The 20,193-nt window shown below is 34.5% G+C and overlaps 1 protein-coding gene across 5 annotated transcripts in view; it reads left to right on the top strand.

The window, feature by feature from the left end:
• The window catches only part of RYR2 (ryanodine receptor 2), a 444,114-nt gene that overhangs the window by 324,902 nt on the left and 99,019 nt on the right, over positions 1-20,193 (top strand). For 3 of the 5 annotated variants that reach the window (XM_062572154.1, XM_062572153.1, XM_062572151.1), the window contains 7 exons: positions 1,343-1,418; positions 4,583-4,709; positions 7,401-7,516; positions 9,318-9,382; positions 10,571-10,692; positions 13,977-14,026; positions 20,020-20,080. In XM_062572154.1, coding sequence (XP_062428138.1) covers positions 1,343-1,418; positions 4,583-4,709; positions 7,401-7,516; positions 9,318-9,382; positions 10,571-10,692; positions 13,977-14,026; positions 20,020-20,080 — 617 coding nt within the window. The remainder of the gene's footprint in view (positions 1-1,342; positions 1,419-4,582; positions 4,710-7,400; positions 7,517-9,317; positions 9,383-10,570; positions 10,693-13,976; positions 14,027-20,019; positions 20,081-20,193) is intronic. The other 2 variants (XM_062572155.1, XM_062572152.1) reach the window with 1 other exon arrangement.

Genomic DNA, 20,193 nt, shown 5'->3' with positions numbered 1-20,193 from the left:
TATGGCAAACCTTATAACATTAGAAAATGAAGTGTTGGGTGACTTAGGTTTTGTCATAGAGTTTAATGAGATGCATTGCTAGTTTTTTCAGTGTACTAGTTACTGTGAGTGTGGTTGCAATATTATGTAGACACACACTAGACTGTTTTAAGCAAGTAAGCAGGGTAGTGATGGTAACATGGAGCGCAGTGCTGCGTACAAAACACAGGGTTAAATTAGCCCATCTTGAGCTTTGTTGTAGTGCAGTGAAACAAGCAGCAACAGCAAGGTAACTGGCTAACTGCAGTGTATACTGTATTGTGCTGTGCTTCTGATCCGGTTCTCAGATGAGATTTTCCCTCCTTGATTCCTACCTTGTGGTTTCCAGCTTTATATTTCTAACCATTGTAGATTGCTGATTAGACTTATAAGAAGAAGAATTTTCTCCCCATTAATTGTCATGATTTATACTATTCAGTTGATTGCTAATCACTGCGAAGAGTTAATAAAATTGATAATTGAATAACACCACTTCTATCACTAGGCTATTATCAAATTACAGGAACAGTGTCATTACAATTGCAGAATTGGAGATTTGCATAGACTCAGAATAGTCAAAAGACCATACAAACTTTGTATAATGCTCATGACATGGCTCTAATGTGAACATCATCATAGTATTGTAAAGTAGGAAACCAAACCCAGAGAAAAGTGATCAGCCTGTCATCAAAGAAAATGGCATTAGAACTTGAATTACTCCCTTGTGTTTAGTCTTTTATGCTATACCACCCCATGCGTAACATTAATTTCTTTTGTGGCCCTCAGTTATGACACTGTGATGGTTGGCTTTATGATTCATTTTTCTTTAGTTATGATGAGAGTGCTCTCTTGTGAACAACTTCAAATTCCATACAGTGGAGTATTCACCTGGACGAGGCTACACCCACAGTTTATAGGTATTGCCAGCAAGAGCAATCCTGATTCAGTCCACTGTTTTGTTATCCTTTGCCTCACCAGGGCCTTCTGGAGTTTCCCATCAGCCTTGCTTTGAGAATCAAGTCTATGCTGGACAATCTAGTATTGTTTCCAGACTATACTCCTCTCCTGTGGCTCCTCCTTTCCTGTACTAGCAGTTTTCTCTTCAGCAGCTGGTCCAGTTGCTACCTACATTGTGCCCTATCTGCCCAAATTCTACATCATATTTTTTCAATAAAACTGATGTTTTCAGTAAAGCATTACAGCACAATTGTATTGAAAATTGATTATATGCATTCTATTTTTTAAAAAAACTTATATTAATGAAAATTGCCTTCTTTGTGATTAACCATTGCAACACACGTCATTAAACTCTCCTTTTTCTAAGGCTATGGCTGAGATGATGGCTGAAAACTACCATAACACATGGGCAAAGAAAAAGAAAATGGAGCTTGAAGCAAAAGGTAATACATGGCTATTTACATTGTATTAAGGTCTATATGATTGTCTTAGGTCATGTATTTGAGGAAAAGTATTAGACTAACAGAAAAGGTAACAGTCAATTAGTCTTGACAAAGAAGAAATAAGAAAATATCTATTCCTAATTATAGTTTTCAATTATGTATTTGTGATTTTTGATGCTTAGAGGTATACCTGAGCTTTTATGGGTCTGAGTGTAACAGTTCCTACTGAAGTAATTTACCTGTTCAAATGTATCAAAGGCAGAGAACTCAAGGCTTATAAATAGCTTCATGCTGCATTAATACATTTTCGTTCTATCAGTAGTCTTTCAAAATGTTACTTGGTTGTCTTTGGTTTCATTTTACTTATTTATTGAAGGGGGATCTGAAAAGGTGTTTACTAAGAAATACATGTCATTTATTGCGTTTATAAATGGATGGTCCTAGAGTAGATTCTTGATTCCACATGAGAAGTTGCACATGCTCTGTGATCTCTGCTAACCTGGAGGACAAATATTGTCGTGTTATGTGTGACTTACTGTTTCTAAAGTACATTTGTATTTACATTTGTTTGTTTTTTGTGTTAAAGACAACTTTTTTTGCATCTAAAATTAGATTCATATATGGAGGAAGTAATAGTTGGAGACACAGCAAGTTTTCATTTGCAAATGCCGAAGCTAGGGTTTTGTCTTATCAAAAGATATTCTCTAAATAACATTGCCAGACTTGTCTGATTTTGTTTGCTTGTTTGTTTGCTTTTATTGACGTTATTTATACGTAAACTTTCAGGTAATGTATGATAGTTTAGCTTTTATGAAAAACAGAAGTTTCACCTAGAAGTGTCTTCAATAAATCACTATGAATTTCCACATCCTTAATTACATTTCTCCTTATTGCAGTTTATTACAATGTTTATAAGCTGTTTAAAGCTTTTTTCAGGATGTGTAGCTGTAAAATGAGCTAAATTGAGAAACTATATGCTGCAGGAAGACTTGATTTTTTAATGGGGCTGCTATATTTGGAGTCTTTGAAAGTAAAATTTGCCTCGGAGCAGCACTTTGCTGAGAAGGCTTTGTAGTATTTGTAGTGTTATGCAGAGGAGTGCACTACTGAAAAGGCTAAAGGCTGACATAGTGAATGAAGGAGAGCCTTCCAATAGTGTGCTTCTTGGCTGAAAAGTAAATATATTTGGCAGCTGAGCAAAATGGGGCCTTTGAAGATTTTTTTTTTCTTATTTCAGTACATATGCCGGTCTTCAAAAATTTTTTATACAGCGTATGTGTAAAGAACAGAACAGTAATGCAGACTTCAAATACAGATATGCATATAAGAATTTATTTCTTATATAGATTTTTTTTTCCATTTCTTTGGCAAGATCTCTTTCAGATTATCATCCATGGCTGTTCTTTAATGGTTAGATAAATTCAGCAATACTGACATAAGAATTCTCAGTAATACAACTTTTCATGCCATTTTTTTTTTTTCATTTTTGAAAGCAGCTAGGCAAACTTCATTTTCTTTGGAGAAGATTTATGATTTCAAGTAGCTTCAGTTTTCTAATGTTTCCAGAAGGCTTTATCATACTTTTGCTCTGGAATTTTGTCTGTGCCATGCACACTCACTATCTAATATGTCATTTAGAATGGAATACTTTAAATTTAAAACACTAATAGGGTCAGAGAAATCAAGTTATTTAATAAGATTATTTATTTATATTGTATTAAGACTTTGTAAATCTAATTTAAAAATGTTGCAGTTTAGAATGACAAAATTCTGCAACATGCAACAATCTTGAATTTTACAGAAATCTCAGCTAGATATACTAAACTGATGACTCTGATTTCACTGTTCATGAGCAAGTGCATAACCATTTATGTGATTGCATGATTGAATTCATCATTTCTGTACATATATTAAAAATTTGACATGTGCAGAACAGGGAAAAAGCCTTATAGTTAATAATGCAAAATTATGATTTTCATAGATATGGCGTATGTACTTTCTTTATATGTTTTGGGATGTCTGTCTTCAACTCTAGTAGTATGGAAATAGATTGCACTTATGATACCAGGAATAAAATCAGTGATTTGAGTGTTAAGGGCTATGGATTCAAAATAAATAAGAAATAAAAGCAACAACACAACTTGCCCTTGAGTTTTTCATTTTCCATCTGCTTTAAAGGACTCTGTCAGAACTAGTGGAAAATTTTAGAATATGTTACCTCCAAAGCCAGCCATGGATATGTCTCCAACATTTTGTGGAGAGGATTTGTTTCCTTCTTTTATATATTATTACTAGAGACTTGCTGTAAAACATTTTCTTTTGAGAGAAGTTTGATCATTTCCCTTACCATTCTCTGGGACTTCATAGCAATTATCACAGCAATTAATTGTGATCTGCTATATGATGGTAATTTTAGAAGAAGGTGAAATCCTAGCAATGTTGTTTTTTATGCAGATACTTATATTAGTAATAACTACCTTGTTTTGCTGCCAAGTTAGTTGCTTACATACAGAGAGCTATCAATACGTCACCTGTTTGTAAGAAATACAATGGAATTCTATTTATCTTTCTATTTCTGTAGCAATCTTTTGATCAAACTCGTCAAGTTTAAATAATATATGCTGAATATTTTTATACCTTTCTGGCTTGAACCTGTAACTATAAAATACATCTACATCACTCTTTCATATTTTGTGTAGATATGCTTATATTTTGCTGAATTACATGAACCCTTTGCTGTCATCAGAGTGTTTAAAAGCAGAACTGTGTTGGAATGACAGATTTTGGCTTTCTTATAAAAGGATGTATTACATACTGCAAAAACTGTTGAGAAGGAAATAACTGCTTAACTGTTAGAAACATACATTATAATTATAACTCGATTTAATGAAAATGGATATTTTTTTCAGTAAAACCAACATTTTTCTAATATTTGCAGCAATTGATTAATTTACAATGATATATTCAGTCAAGTCTAAATTTCTATCTGAATATTTTAGAGAAACAATTTGTGTCAAGAAACAAAAAAGAGTATTGTTAGTGCTTCAGATTCGATTATACAGTAATGCACTATGTGATAATACCACATTGCAATTGCAAATTGGGAATTATCGTCACAACAGATACTCATTAACTGCCTTTTAATTCTCTGGACATTTCATTAGTAGGAGGCGGCAACCATCCTCTTCTGGTTCCCTATGATACACTCACAGCCAAAGAAAAAGCCAAGGACAGAGAAAAAGCACAGGATATTCTAAAATTTCTACAGATTAATGGATATGTTGTCTCCAGGTAATTCAGTACTAATGTCACAGATGTTTTCTAAATATCCTAAGCTTTTCTGTCAAAAAAAAAAAAAAAAAAAAGGTCATTATAAGAATGAAATGGATTATGGAGTTAGGATTGGGGTCCGTGTAAAGCACAAGCACAGTTCTCTGAAATCTTTATGGACATTTTGCCTCTGTTTACAGTCTGTACATCTCCATACAGTCCAATTGTTAGTAAATTTAACATTCTGCTTATATCAAATGAGGAGAATACAAGCGATGGAATTATTAAGTCTTCATTATAGGTCAGGCATTTGCACCTCTGTGTAGGAATTTCTACAGGAGACTGTTTCGGTAAAAAAGAGACTTTTATTTCTAAAATCAAAAACTCATTTCTTTCATCTGAATTAATTTGTGATATTATTAAAATATTGTAATAATGAAAAGCAATGCTTTTAAAAAGTTTGTTTTGAAAATATTTGCAGTGTTAATATAATAATAGTGAATAAATGCAATAATCAACAGAACATGCATAATTCAGTAGATATATATGTTATTCTCTACAGAAGAATAAACACAATTCCATTTGGTCTTCTTATGACCTTTATTTTCACCTACTAAATACAGTGGGAATAAAATTTTAATTAAATTGGAGGCCTATCTGCCTCATCAGAATGGCTTAAGAAATATGAGTCACTGTCAAAGACTGAATGACTAGCTGAGATTTATAGGACTTGATGAACATTAGTAAGTGAATGAAACAGGGATGGATTTAAGAAATCATTGTGAATTAATTAGCTTAGCATCTATACCTAAAATCTGTCCACTTCTTTCTCTTATATCACATTTAAAATTGAATCCCTTTATAGAGTTCCACTGCATATCTAATAACTCTAGGTACTCTTTCAGGATAACTGGAGTAATTTGGTTTAGTTCCCCTCAGTGGAGTTGGATGTACAGAGAGGGAAATCATTCAACAAAAGTTTATTTTCTCATCCCATGACTTAATGACAAAAGACTCATCAGTCGTATTCAAGGTCACATCTTCCTTTGGGCCTAATCCTCTTTTATTATTATTATTTCTGTCTGTCTTGAGCACCAGTAAAAGAGAGTTTTGGAATGTAAGATTCAGAGGGATGGTAATATAATTGTTGGCTTGGGCATCTACCATCTCCTGCCTCATTTACAGCCATGTGTGCTGTCAGATACAGGTTTTCTATCAAGTTAACTCAATGTACTTGCTGCCTCTGTATGTGATCACTGTGCTGACAAATGAACAAACAAGTCTGGTTGTCTAGCATGGTTCACGCTTTTCCTTGGTCCACTTCCCAGTTAATGACCTTCTGCTACATATGCCTTGCAATCATTCTTGCCCAGTCTTTGAAGTGACATAACCATTCTAATTCATTCCATGTCCCTTCAAATCATAATGTTCATCTTTAACCTGGAGTGGTCACTCAGATAATTTTCAGATAAATTAATAATTAGGGAATCAGTGGGATGTAGCTTACCTGTTAGTGAGTACAAAACAAGCAGAAAATGAATCTACAATTTGTGGAGACAACCTCTTCTGCTGGTGTTTTTTATGAACTCAGTACAGAATAGTCTGAGCAAGCAGTTCTTGCCAACCAGGAGTAAAGTGACTTCATGTAGGGGATGTTGAATCACCACTGTAGCAGCTCACAACTTTGACCGTGTAGGGGTAGACCATGTGCTGGCAGTATTCCTGATGTGGAAACTCAGCAAGATAGACCATGTAAACACTGATCATTCCTAAGCTTTAGCACCTCCTAAAGCCTTCAGTGACCATACTGTCATAAAAGCTTAAGATAGTATCGGCTGAGAAAGCTGTTTTAGTTCCAGAATCTCTCTGAAACTGAAACCTACCACCAACAATGTCCTATTTAGAGCAGGAATGTGCACTGAATAGAAGTCATATTCAATAGGTATGCTTTTTTAACTTACAAAATAACAGAATGCTAGTGTACTTGGTGCCTATGACAGTGGGTGCTGGACCCCCTTGCTGGTTAAGCGTAGCTTCCCAGTGTTCAGCCATTAAAGCCCTGATCCTGCGGAATCAAGGCTTTTGGCATTGCCAACTTGTGTGGGCAGACAACACCCCACATCATAAAACTTTTTTGTGCAAATTGATACCTGACTTGTTGGAAGAGGATAGACTTTCCATATCAGACTAGTAACAATGCTGAAACATCCTGGAGAAGGTAAATTGCTGTTCTGTCATTTCATTGTTGTTCCCTGATTTTTCACAAATGCTACATAGCTATTCGAAGTGAGTTGATTTTAAACAGATTCTTGGGGAAGGGTCTCCATGAGGGAGAGAAGATTTACTTCTAGTTTCAATTGTTTAAATCGAGTATTTTGGTCATTTCAAAACTTCCTAGCCCAAAAATCAATCCACAGAGGGCAATGTAAAGCAGTAATTTTTGCTGGATAAAGGAAGAAAATTAAAACGATACTGGATTTGTTCGACTGCCTAATCTGTTTTTTCTGAAAACCTCTACTTGAGAAATTTGAATTTTATCTTAAAAATTTGATCAAAACCTAAATAAGAATACTGTCTACTGCAAACAGAGAAAATAATTGTAATTTTAATGAGCATGTAATTACTGTCAGAGTAATAGCCTCTGACTATTTGAAGAGTTAAGGCTGCTTTGAGTCCTTGCACGTGTGGAAGTTCACTTGCTTATTATTTCAGAGGACTTAAGGACCTGGAATTAGACACGCCTTCCATCGAGAAACGCTTTGCCTACAGTTTTCTTCAGCAGCTTATAAGATATGTGGATGAAGCCCATCAATACATTCTGGAGTTTGGTATAGTAATTCTTACATATTTATTAAGTATTGTTAAATAACCAAGATATTTGAGATTATAAAAGCAACTGGAAAATTTCCAAAAGCGACATGTCCTTAGACAAAGATTTTTTCTTTGTTTGATGAAGAAAATGGTTTTTGGAAAGCTGTGTAGAAAATAACTTTATGTAGTTCACATATTCATACCACTTTCCAAAATTCATTCTTTGCATAAAGGTTTCAAATGAAAGGTACTCAGCCAAATTTTGGCCTTCTTTGAATAACAGAACTAGATCTCTGCTTGAATTTTTACCCAAATTGATAACCTCTCACATGTGCATATTAATATTTGCTACTCACATGTAATCACTTATTCACAGAGCAAATTAAACTAGTCATCAGTACTGATCAGAAATTTTCCTGGAGGAGGAGCTTGAGTAGAGAAGCCTCTTTAACAAATTCTCACAATGGGAAATGGTCTTTTACAGGCACCCAGCATGTGTTATCTCAACAGTGCTATGAAAGAAATGGCTCAACTCAATCTGTTTTTGTTAATAACAAAATAAAAGTTTGATGACCTAGATCAGCTTCTTATGTGAGTTGTAAGACCCCAAATCTTAGACAGACACAGCTCCTGTGTGAATGTGGGAGCCACACAACATATGCTATTCTTTGTGCCTGGGCATGCAGACTGTAATTTTCAGTATTAATGACAGAAACAGCAGAAAGCCGAATAAATCAATGCTCAGTCAAAAACCTATCTAGTGTCAAAGTGGAAATTACCGAATTTCTGAATGCTTATATGCCATGGTTCCTTACGGTAGCAAAAGCCTGGCCTTGGTAAGTCACTGGGTTACTTCTGTTCCTAAAGCTGATTATCACAGCTTCATTTTCTTCTTACTTTTATACTTTTTTGCATAACTGCAAGAAGAAATAAATAATGAAACGTTAGAAATGCCAGTGGAACAAATACCATCATGTACCTCAATGGATAAGTAAAAAGAAAGTAATGAATAAATGATGAATAGTTTATCCTCTAAAACTTACTGCTAAATCAATTCTCATAATTTGGAGTTGAATGAGATTATGTCTCAAAATCGTATTTGAGTTTTATAGTAATGGGGGAAGAAAAACAAGTTTAATCTTAGATGGATAGTTCTATTGATTAATTTCTGTTGGGCAGCTGTTCATTAATTTTGTTCTTCAGATAGAAAGTCCATAAAATGTAATACAGATCTGGTCAGTTTGTTTCTGCTGTGGACTATGGGAGAGATGTTTTTCATCAGAATCAGAATTCATTATGTTATTATTTCTCTAACGTGTTGGATTTCTCTAAGCTAACATAAATTCTGTGAAATTCAGGTACATGAGATAACATAGAAATAAGACTTCTCTCGTGCCCTTACTTCTCTTTTTTAATACTTTAAGTCCTTACTTAACTATTCTAACACATTTGTTGTTATACTTAGTTTACTTCCCTGATGAGCAAGGCCTTCCAGATTTTGTAGTTACCAATAATTTCAAAAATAAGAATACAGGACCAAATTTTCATCTCTCATATCTCTGTGGACTATGAGATGTCTATAGTAATATACATCTATGAAGATCTAGGCAATTATTGTCTGCCCATTTTATTTACTATAATTTTTGTTGTTGTGAAGTAGTCATAAAATGCCTGTTTAAATAGCATGTATATCTCCTGTGGTATCTTAAATCTACATGTAAAGAACACTACTTTTGTCTGCAGTGTATGCTTTTGAAGAAAAATGTAGAGCAGTCTAATTATGATATGAAGTACAGAACTTAATGTTTTTCTCTGCAGATGGTGGCAGCAGAGGCAAAGGAGAGCACTTCCCATATGAACAAGAAATCAAGTTCTTTGCCAAAGTACAGTATATCTTTGCTTATTCCATGTCACTGTAGTTAAGTAGCACAAATTAGAAGGTATTTGCTAGTGAACGTAATTATTGTTCTTATATTTGCTCTTTTTGTTTTATATTTCTATTAATGTAATTAATTTAAAGCAGTAATAATTGAAGTAGCTTGAGAAACTGTGATATGAAGTATAGATGTGAAAAAATTTACAGGACTGTATTCTTTTCTCAGTGTTCCCTTCCTCCAAGGTAAACAGTTAGGAATAACATCACATGATTAACTTCCCTACATTTTCTTTTTACTGGCTAGTTCTGAAGATTATCCTCTTTTACAGCCTTCAGGCAGTTAAATATGAACATTAGTTATTGGAATGAACACAGCCAGGTATCTTTCCATGTCACCTTCTGTATTACTTTCCTTGCTTTAAAACCATGCTGATGTCGCCTTGTGCCATGAAGGATTTAACTTATATAAATTAAGAAAATCTGTTTACAGTTCTGGCACTCAGAAAGTTTCTTGGCATGTGTATATCTAAAGTGCCTTTTCAGTTCATTACTGAATAAGCAAAGATAGGTGTTTGCAGCATTCTCTGACCCTCATATCCTTCCAGTGAATTGTAATTGCAATACCTTAAAATATAGAGGACCATCTGCAAATTCATCCACTGGGAAGCCAACATTGTAAATACAAAAAAACAATAAAATAACAAGTAAATAAAAAGATTCTGTTGACAAGCCCTTAATGAGTGAGGATGCTTTTGGATAAAAGGATTTTATTTGATAGTGTGTACATTAAATGCTATTAGTGGGCTGGCAGAGGTAGCTGATTTTTTTCTAAACCTACATTTAAAGGTCTAGAGAGCAATGGTTGTGTCTGTGTGTGTAGTGTACAGAACAAATCTTAAGATGAGAAATAAAATTAAATTGTACTTCTTGCTTTGTACTCCTCCTAAGAAACATAGATCAGGTTCAGAGAAAATGTTCAATTTTTTTCATATGTCTTTTCTAATGACTTTTTAAGTACTTCTTTGAAAAATTAAGAAATTCAAAGAGAAATAGGCATTAAAGAAAAAATGTAAAGGGAATTTGAAGCAGAAAACACGTATGAAATCTCTTGTCTCTAGTTGTGACTTGTAAGTAGTAATACAAAACATAGTACAGAAAGTCCTTAGATAATCAATTGTTTCTGATGTAATTTCAGGTTGTGCTCCCTTTGATTGATCAGTATTTCAAAAATCATCGCCTCTATTTCTTATCTGCAGCAAGTAGGCCTCTCAGCAGTGGAGGCCATGCCTCTAATAAGGAGAAAGAAATGGTGACAAGGTAAAATTTAAAATAATGTAAATTTATGTGTGTGTGTGTGTGTGTGTGTGTGTGTGTGTGTGTAAAGAACAGCAATTTGCTCTAGGAAAATGTTTAGTTATGTGAGGGGCAGAGAAATATTTTTATGAATGCATAAATTAAGCCTTTTGCATTTTCTTTCCGCTTAAGAAAATCCTCTAAAATGTAGGAGAATTCATAGTTATGATTATGTAGGGGTTTGTTGGTGATGGTGTTTTTTTTGAATTAGTTGTAGTTATATTAGCATGCAGGAACTGAAATTTATCAGCATGTGCAACAATACATCAGTTGCACAGTCTGCTGCACAGGCAATATAACTGTATATCACTTCTCACTGTTAGAAATATGTAAAAAAAAATGCATTCTGTATACAGAAGTCATTATTATTGCAAAATTTCATGATAGGTTTGAAAGCAAAACTTATCTATAACTGAGTTTCAGAAAATAGCATTATTACTATCTCCTATAAAAAGTGAAAATGCTTTGTAAAAGAGTTGCACTCTTTTTGCTATCTGATTTTCTTAATATTGACAATAGTAGTAACATGACGTACATCTCAGCTTGCTTGATCCTTCTGAAGTTATCCATTTTTTGACTGTCTCAAAGATATATTTGTACTTAATCTTGCTTCTGATTGAATTTAACACCCCCCTCCCCATTTGGTAAGGTGCAGTGCAAGCTTAACGATGGTCCTAATGCGTGCTTGCACAGTACGAGTGTCATGGTTGCCTTCTTGGCTGTTATTGCATACTAAAACATGCAAAACTGAGTTGCTGCTGCTTGAGGCAGGCAGCCAATTGACAGTCATACAGATGTGGGGAGTTGGTAAGATAGTGTGATGACTGAGTAAAATTTCTAGCATCCTTAACAAACATAAATATGAAATGGTTCTCTTGACTGTGTGTCATCTCATAGACTTATTTGGTCTGACAGCTTGAGTGAATGACTTCTTCAAAGAATTAAAAAACTCTCTTAAAATGTATGCATCTAGTTAATTTTCCATTGTATAAGCTACCATATTTCTGTCTAGAATGTCCTGGATAAAAATATATTTCCATTTGGGAGGTCATGCCTGTTCAAGAAACCCCATGCTTCTGGAATAGGTCAGACTGCGATATATCAGTATACATGCTGCATAGAATCAGGACGTCAACACACGTGCTATGTTGCTGTATGTGAGATGCCTGCATATGTAGTTGCCTAGTAAGAGAATCAGAGCTGCTCCTAAACTTGATTGAACCTGGCATCCAGAAATCCTGGAGAGAAGTGTCAGGGCAAAAAAGAAAACACATGCTAGGAAACCTAGATGAATTACAGCTATAACCAATGCTACTGTGTAGTTTATTTCTTAATTCTCAAAGGTTATGGAAACTACATTGTATGATCCATTTCTTGAGAGATGTTTTGGGCCATTTTAATAGGATGCCATAATTTTTTGGTGATTTTCTTTTCACCTCAGTATGGGAAATTGTCAAAGCTGAATTTTGGATTTTCTGTTTAGTTTTGCCTTTAGATTTCTTCAGGAGCAGCTCTTATATAGTATTTCCTTCAAAAGTAAGAACAGTTTCTGTATGCTTTCTTTTTTCCAATGAAGATAAGTTTGCATTCATTAAGCTATGGAAGAGTATCATTTTGGGTAATGTAGTGATCATGTCAGCAAATGCAACAGCTATTACGTGTTCAGCAAATACATTAAATCCAGATCTATTTTGGAGAAAATGTGGGTCAGACCTCTTCCTGAAGTATCCTAGAATTATCTTCTGTATTACTTGTAACCAGTTTCTTCAAGATTGAATTTTGTACATTTCTTCTTTAGTAGACCTCTTACTAGTCCCTTTACTACTGCAGTTATATAGAATTAGTTCTGGACATGAATCCAAGTACTGGCCATTTGGACTTTCTGTTTTTTTTAATTAAACTAATTGCACTGGAGACACATAGTAGATTTAGTCTGACTGTGAAAAATGGCTTCTGCTGAGTGTTACAGTCAGTTGAGTGTCATTGGTATGTTTAGAAAGTAAGACTGAGAACTTTTAAATATCTTTATTTGAACTGATGCAAGATTTATATGAGCTTCTGTACAAGTTTTCCTTTTGAACTGGGTGGGCCGGGATCCTCCTAACAGACTATGCATTATATGTCTGCTTCATGGAACAAAAAGTGAGCAGAGATCCCAGAACATGCAGCAACCAGACTCTTTTCTAAAATAGAGCAATTGCTGTTGCTATAGTGGGTCGCTGTGCACTGGCTAATAGCACCACAGTAACCCAGCTCTTCCGATTCTGGGCAAAAGCATTTGCATTTGGTACTGTGCTCTGGTCTCGGTGGAACAGCACGTTCAGATCCAGTGGACCGATCCATAAACTGCAGGCATGCTTAGGGTATCTCTGCTTTTAAATCAGAGATTGATAGCTGGCGCATGTGCCTATTGATTAAATACCTTAATAAAATGACATGATATTATTCATGTCATTTGTGACAGATATGTTTTTTTGCAGCACAAAAAATAACACCGTAATTGATGTTACCCTCCCAGAAAATTCTTAGAATGAACTAGATCATTAAGATTGAACTAAACTTTTTTGTAGAGTTGGAGGCCAGGTCAATTTGAGTAGGATGGTGTACTTCTATGAATTAACACAGAAATTCATTCTTCGTTGTTCTGAATGGAGCTTCGCTCATCAGCAAAACGATTAATTTAAAGATGTGAAAGTAAATCATTGATCATGTCATTTTTTTTGTTTTTAGCCATATAAGAGGCTCAAGTTAAATATGTTAAAAAGCAGTGCATTTAAAAAGAAATTCTTACTGTATTCAAGATGACAAGATCCAAATTGGACTAATTAAAACATTTGCCATCAAACACTTCAATTAATCTGATTTCCTTACCTTTTGTTTGCAGATTGTCAGTGATACCCTCAATAGCACACTGACCATATTTTCCCTTTTACAGCTTTAATGGTTATTTCCATGTAGGTTTTCATATAGGACGCTTTTATATTAATTAGCTTTGCTTTTAATTTTTTTTTTTGTTTCCTTAATTATAATATGTGCTTATTTAACCATGTTTGTTAAGGATATGCACTTAAAAACTCTTTCTTTAGTACTCTGTCCCACATTCTGCTCAGATAATTGATTCTTTCTGCGTGACATCATGTTGCTTTTCCTGCTCATATATCAGCTGTTATTTTTTTCTTTCTTCTCCCTCTCCCCCCCCCCTTTTTCCTTTTCCTTTCTCTTCTCTTTTATTTTTCTTTTGTCTTCAGCCTGTTCTGCAAACTTGGAGTTCTTGTCAGGCATAGGATTTCACTGTTTGGTAAGGAGACCCTTGAAAAATACTAGCATGGCCATTGCTTGTTTTTTTGTTTTGTTTTGGTTTTTTTGCCATTTTTGCCATTTCTGCATTGTGTTAGATGGCTGCTTTGTTGCATGCTGCACGGCTGAAATGCATGGTCTTCACAGACCACTAATGATCTAGGCTGTTAGATCACGGAATTTATTAGATGAAAAAGAACGCTTTTGTAGTTATCAGTTTGAGATTGTTTTTTTGTTTTGTTTTATTAACTAATACCTGGAACTCATTATCCTACCAAAGAATTTCACCAAACTAATTATAATTGCATATTTGTTATTTTATTTCAACTTTTATGGGCCTGCTACTGGAAAAACACAGCGTCGGAACTGCACTATTGGAAAGTCATTAAGAAAAGTTTGTAGTGGGCTGAAATGCTTAGTGATGTTCTGTGGAATTCTTACATATTCCAGATGTGCTTGACTCCACATATGCATGTCTGCTATCTTTCCAGTATTATGTGAATCTAGTAGGGCCTTGGTGTTTGTCTTATGACACGTGAAAATCACTTAATTGAAGTCAATTCAAAGTGAAATCAAGTGTATACATTATATAAGATATGTGGTACAGTCATTTACTCTGCAGTTTTTCTTATGTTGCAATGGTAGGAGATCTGAAAACACACATCTGTATGCATATAACTTCTATAATGGATGCACTGCAAACTTCAGCATCCATAAGCATGTCTAACTGGACAGTTATCTAGCTGATTAGAATTTGAAAGATAATATATATTAACTCAGTTCCTGCATATCTGGTTCCATTGAAAGGGAAGGTTCTCATTTGCTGCTGTAGTGTGGTGTTTCAAAAGCTTACAGACCTTTTCAAAACCGGTAGATTGAGAAGGAGTGGAAGTTGTTTAGGGGTATTATTTTTAAATATATTTTGGGATGAGCTGAGTGGATTTGCCTTTTAAGTCAAAAAATCAGAGGAGGAATGCAGTTATTTCTGTGGTTGTGTGGCATTCTTACAGCTCTTTGTGAAGGGTGAAGTATGTTACAAAAGTATACGTAAACTCTGGTATATACTTTAGGCTATTTCTTCACAAGAATGAACTAGTTTGGGCATTACTAAACTATTAAAGTTTTGCAAATTGTTTTCATTGTTTTGTGAATCCATTTTTCTAATTATTTCTAAAATGAACAGTTGAAGTCAAAATCTAAGACAGTGCAGCTTTCTTCAGTAATAAAGAAAGAGTGGTTTGCATTCTACTTCTCAGCCTTCTTCATTCTTGTTGGGCTGTGGGAAGAATTTTGTCCTGGGTTCAGGTGGTAGAAGGAGACAGGTGGGACAGGATCAGATGAAAATTCACTACCGTGTGTGGATTTTCACAAAGGAAAACATTTGTTTTTTAATTCACAAAAGTATATTATAGTTTTTCCATGAGTTATGACAAAGACACTTATTTGATGACTTAGCTAGTTAGCCATACCTTGACTGAGAATTAGCCTTGACTGATCATGGTAGCCAAAGTGATCGAAAGAACTGCACTTTCTCCTGCAAAGACAAGGTCTTTGTAGAAGAGGGGAATATACTTGTGAGGACAGCCTTGCAGAGCATCCTTAGAGCCTAGGAAATTATTTGTGCATTCTGGAAGCACTTTGGATAGTAACCTTTGTGGATAGTATGAAGCTTGCTATTTTATAGACATTCCATACAGATGACTTGTGTTTATTGTGAATTTGAATGGGACTTCTGAAGATAGACCTGCACATGTGAAAATCACATAGGTTGAACTCAGTATAGAAAATTACATAGATATAGAAGTCTTGACAAAATAGAAAGTTAAGCATTGAAGTCTTCCAGAGTGAACTTAAACAGGTAATTGTATCTGATATCTAAGACTGTCACTCAGGATTATGGAATTGTCAGTCAGCAGGGAATTATTATTTCCTTTCATTGTGAAACTAGATTTGGACCCTAGTAATTTGTTGTTGGAGAGCTGTGTTGTACATCATTAAGACTGTGTTGATTTACTTGCTGTTTTACTTCACTTATTAGTGGACTGCTTTTGAAATTTTCTGTGAGTAATTTTGGTGAATTAAGCATCTGAATTTGTATTTTCTCAATTTAAAAAGCAAATTTCTGTGACTCATTTACTTCACTTTTTCAATGTTGTTTAACTCTGATTAGACGTTCTTGCTGTATTACTACAGAAATTTAACTTTCTTATCTCAGTATCAGTATTACATTCCTATGCGATCTGAAACAAAAATTAACTAGCTAGGTCATCAAATAAGAATGGCCTGCTTTTGCTCACTTGTTTTCAGAAGGAGTTACTAAAAGGAGACAGAAGGCTTTCTCCGCCTAGTTACATCCTGAATTTATCAGAGACCTTCCAGTGAGGCATCCTCCAGTCAATATTCATGGCACTTTCACAGTAGAGCAATTCTTCCCTCTTGGTTTATTAAAAGTATTACTTTCTAAAATATGTAAGACTTTGCCTCACATTATTTAATAAACTGTGTAGTACATGTGATCAGCCGCAGTTGTAATAGATACTGAGCAGTGGTCCAGCTGTCTACCTAATTTTTTTACTAGCTCCTGGGATACTTTTAATCTTACAGTCTCTTGAACATTTTTATTTAATGTTTGCGTATGTCCAGTCTCAACTATTATTGTTAACATTTGGTAATATTAAGAGCTTCTTTAAGGAGCAGCTCTTGTTTCAGTTTTTGTACTATTGTTCTTTTCAGCTGCTCTCTTCTCATGACGTACAAAATGTTTTTGTACTGAATGTTCATTTCTGTCTTCAGACTGTTTTGTATCTAGCTTTCAGACTTCTGAAAACCAAGAACATTTTTAATTAATAAAACGAACATTTTAAATTTAAGGTAGGAATATAGCAAAATACATTAATAGAAATTACAGATACACTGTTCATTTTCTTCTGCCTTTTAAACAATTGTTTTTTAGAATTGACATTCTGAGAAAGAAGTAGACATGAAAAAGTTGTAAATAGAGCCGGTTTCTAATGAAGATACTGTGTGATGATTCAATATAGAATGTTCAATAAGAGGGAGAATTTTAATACTTTGAATTGAATGGGTGGTTAGAAGCTAGTGAGCTCCCTCACAGCCTTCTTAACCACTGCAATATGTTTGCAATAATACTAAAACTAATTTCAATTTAAACTCCCTAGTTTCAAGTTTCATTACTCAGTTTAAAAAAATCTTGGTCATCTGAAATTTGCTTCTGATCTCAGGTTTGAAATAAACTAAATTCTTGAAATGTTGACATTAAAAGAATTTGTTTGGAGTTTGTTACTGTAGCATTTTTCAGAAAAATACTCAAAATACTCTTTTTTGTGTTTTTATGTTAAAAACACAGTGAAAACAATTAAATGCATGACTTCCACCTACAGTAAGACCCAGAATTTCCCCTGAACCAAAAACTATTTCGTAGCAAATTGCATATTGTAATAGTCTATCACAGATCCTGTCCTCAGTTATAAATGCCAAGAGACACTCCAGGAAAGAAGTTTCACAATAATTTTGAAAGCATGTTTTTACTTTTGTATTGGTAATGCCTGGCCAAAGTATAGTACTTGGATCAATTTAAATTGAAGAGGCCTGAATACATGATGCTCACTGAATTCTGCTCTGATACTCTGGCTCTGATACTCTGGTTGAAATTGTGAAATTATGATTATGAATAATTATGATTGAGCTACATGTATTACTAGACTAAAGAGAAATGATTTTCTGTGTGTTTTTTTAAAGTAGTAAGCTGGTTGCCCTTGCTTCTTATTTCAACATAGAAAGTGGTAAGCATGTCGTTGAAATGCTTTTATACTGCAGTCTTCCAAAATTTACAGATTGCCTTACCTTCAGAATTACAAAATTCAGTTGTGCAAATCCAACTCCCAAAGTGATTTGCCTGTTAAAGTATCTACACAATCATGAGGTCTACTTAAGAAAGAAAAGAGTTGGTTGTATGGTGCCAAACTACAGTTATATTGACTCATGAGAGAGATAGGAGTTAGTGCTAGAGTTCTAGTTCTCTCTAGGAGAACTAACTGACATCAGTACTACAACTACTAGGTTGTCTAAACAATTTCCAGTAAACTTAAGTTAGATGATTCCAAATAAAATGTGTATTATGGTAACTAATTGGAGTAGTGATTAAGTCTGCAATTTGTGCCACAAAGCTGAATTCTAGCAATATTGCAGGTGTAAATTCAAAGCCCTTTTTAATCTTGCTTGACTTAAGGTAGTCATGTGGAAGGTAGTTTCTGGTGTGAGGCACTTAAGTAGGCCCTTTTAAAAATTGCTTAACTGGGTAGTCTTTTAACATTCCTTTAGAACATATTTTTCATATCTTAGTAGAATTCATGACAATTTTATTATTAGGAAAAAAAACCCCAAACTTTGATATTTGCTATAAAGATACACCTAAACCTCGTCTGGTTTTGAGAATGTCTAGACCTATTTTTGGTTCTTCCATCTGATCTTCAGCATAGAGAGTACCTAATTCTTGATGAGTGTATGGTCTTGAAATATGTCGACATAATACAAAGAGTTAGCCAAGGTGAATTTCCCAGGAACTGGAGTGAGCGTCTCTGTAGTGCGCTGTAGCATGCAGCATATACCCAAGCACTGTGAATGGTAGAGTGCTACTTCATGACAGCCTAAGCCCCAGTCTGTCAGGGTTGCCTCAAGTACCTCCCTTTATCCCTGCTATTATTTGCATAGTGATGATATGCCCCTCCTCTTCATCAGCTCTGGCATGCCTGTCCTCAGAGCATTAAAATAACTCAGGAGCTGGAAAAAACCCTTAACGTTTGGGGTTTTTTTTGGTAAGCTTTGTTTGGGCCACCTCAGCTTCCTTATCTGCTCACTACAACATTGCATGAGCACCGATGCCAGTGTAAGGAGCGTAGGGCTGCAGGCTTAAGGGCAGCCATGGAAGCGATGATTCAGATTGGTTTAATCTGCTGTGGAGCCACACCACAAAAATAACTCTTGATTTTGATACAATTGAAAAATCTTAATGCTGCAGTAACCCCCCACTCCTTCCTTGCAGTTTCTCTTTTTATATCTTTATTTCACAGAAACAATTACTGCTTTTAGCTGTGTTCACTTGTATTTTCAAGTGTAATAACGCATGCCAATAAAATACAATACACCATGTGCATATGACAGGATTTTTAGGAATCTGTCTGAACGTTTGATTTATTTTAATTTGTTTTGAATTGAGAAATTTTAAAGATAGAAGCAAGGAAAGAATATTTTCATTTTTGCAGAGATATTTTTAAAAATTCAATTAAATAACCTGTGGATGAAATTTATATAGCCTAAATCTGTCCTGGATTTAAAAAGTGATCTTAGAGGTGGCTTATATATGGCAGTGTTTTAGTTTGTACATGTGCACACAAGGTGTGTGTGTATTCTCTTTTTGTATACATATATATTAAAAAAATCGTTAATGTTGGGAAGTACATGTTGTATCAGAGATTGTTACTCATGTGAGGTGCACCTGATCCCATTACAAATAGTTGCAGCCTTTTAGTAATACAAGTGGGCTAACTTTTTTGATGCCATTTTATATAAATGTTTTCTTCCTGTCAATGTTGCAATAGCAGCTTGGGAGGTTTTATTTTACTAAAAGAGTGAACATATATGTTCAGATATACTTATATAAAGTAAAATTTATAGAACTTAAGTGAAAACCAGTCAATACACTGCAGCTTTAATTAACCTCACATTTAAGTGCTTCTTTCTTGACTGCCTCAGCAATTTCATGAGAGATGCTTTACTGCCTGTAGTTACTGCGTTTGTGTAAACAGGGAAAGACATAAAAATGCATGTTTTTTAACTTGACTATTGAAATTATGCAGAGGTTGAACTGCCCCTCTACTATGCCATTTACTGTTTTGTTAAAACCAGAGATATAATAAGTAGGGATGCTCTAAAGTATACGAAACTTAATTAGTGGATATTTTCCTTTTTATGTAGGAAATGATGCAGCATCAATCGTCAACTGTCTTCATATATTGGGCCAGACCTTGGATGCAAGGTAATGCTGAATGTATTTTCTAAAGTATGAAGGAAAATTTTTAAAAGAGAACTTAGCCCATATAAAATCCCATATGGGCTACCTGTGTAAGGCTACAGAATTTCCAAACTCAG

The sequence above is a fragment of the Rhea pennata genome, chromosome 3 (genome assembly GCF_028389875.1).
Source record: "Rhea pennata isolate bPtePen1 chromosome 3, bPtePen1.pri, whole genome shotgun sequence".
Classification (NCBI taxonomy): domain Eukaryota; kingdom Metazoa; phylum Chordata; class Aves; order Rheiformes; family Rheidae; genus Rhea; species Rhea pennata.
This window is presented reverse-complemented; position numbering and strand designations above follow the sequence as displayed.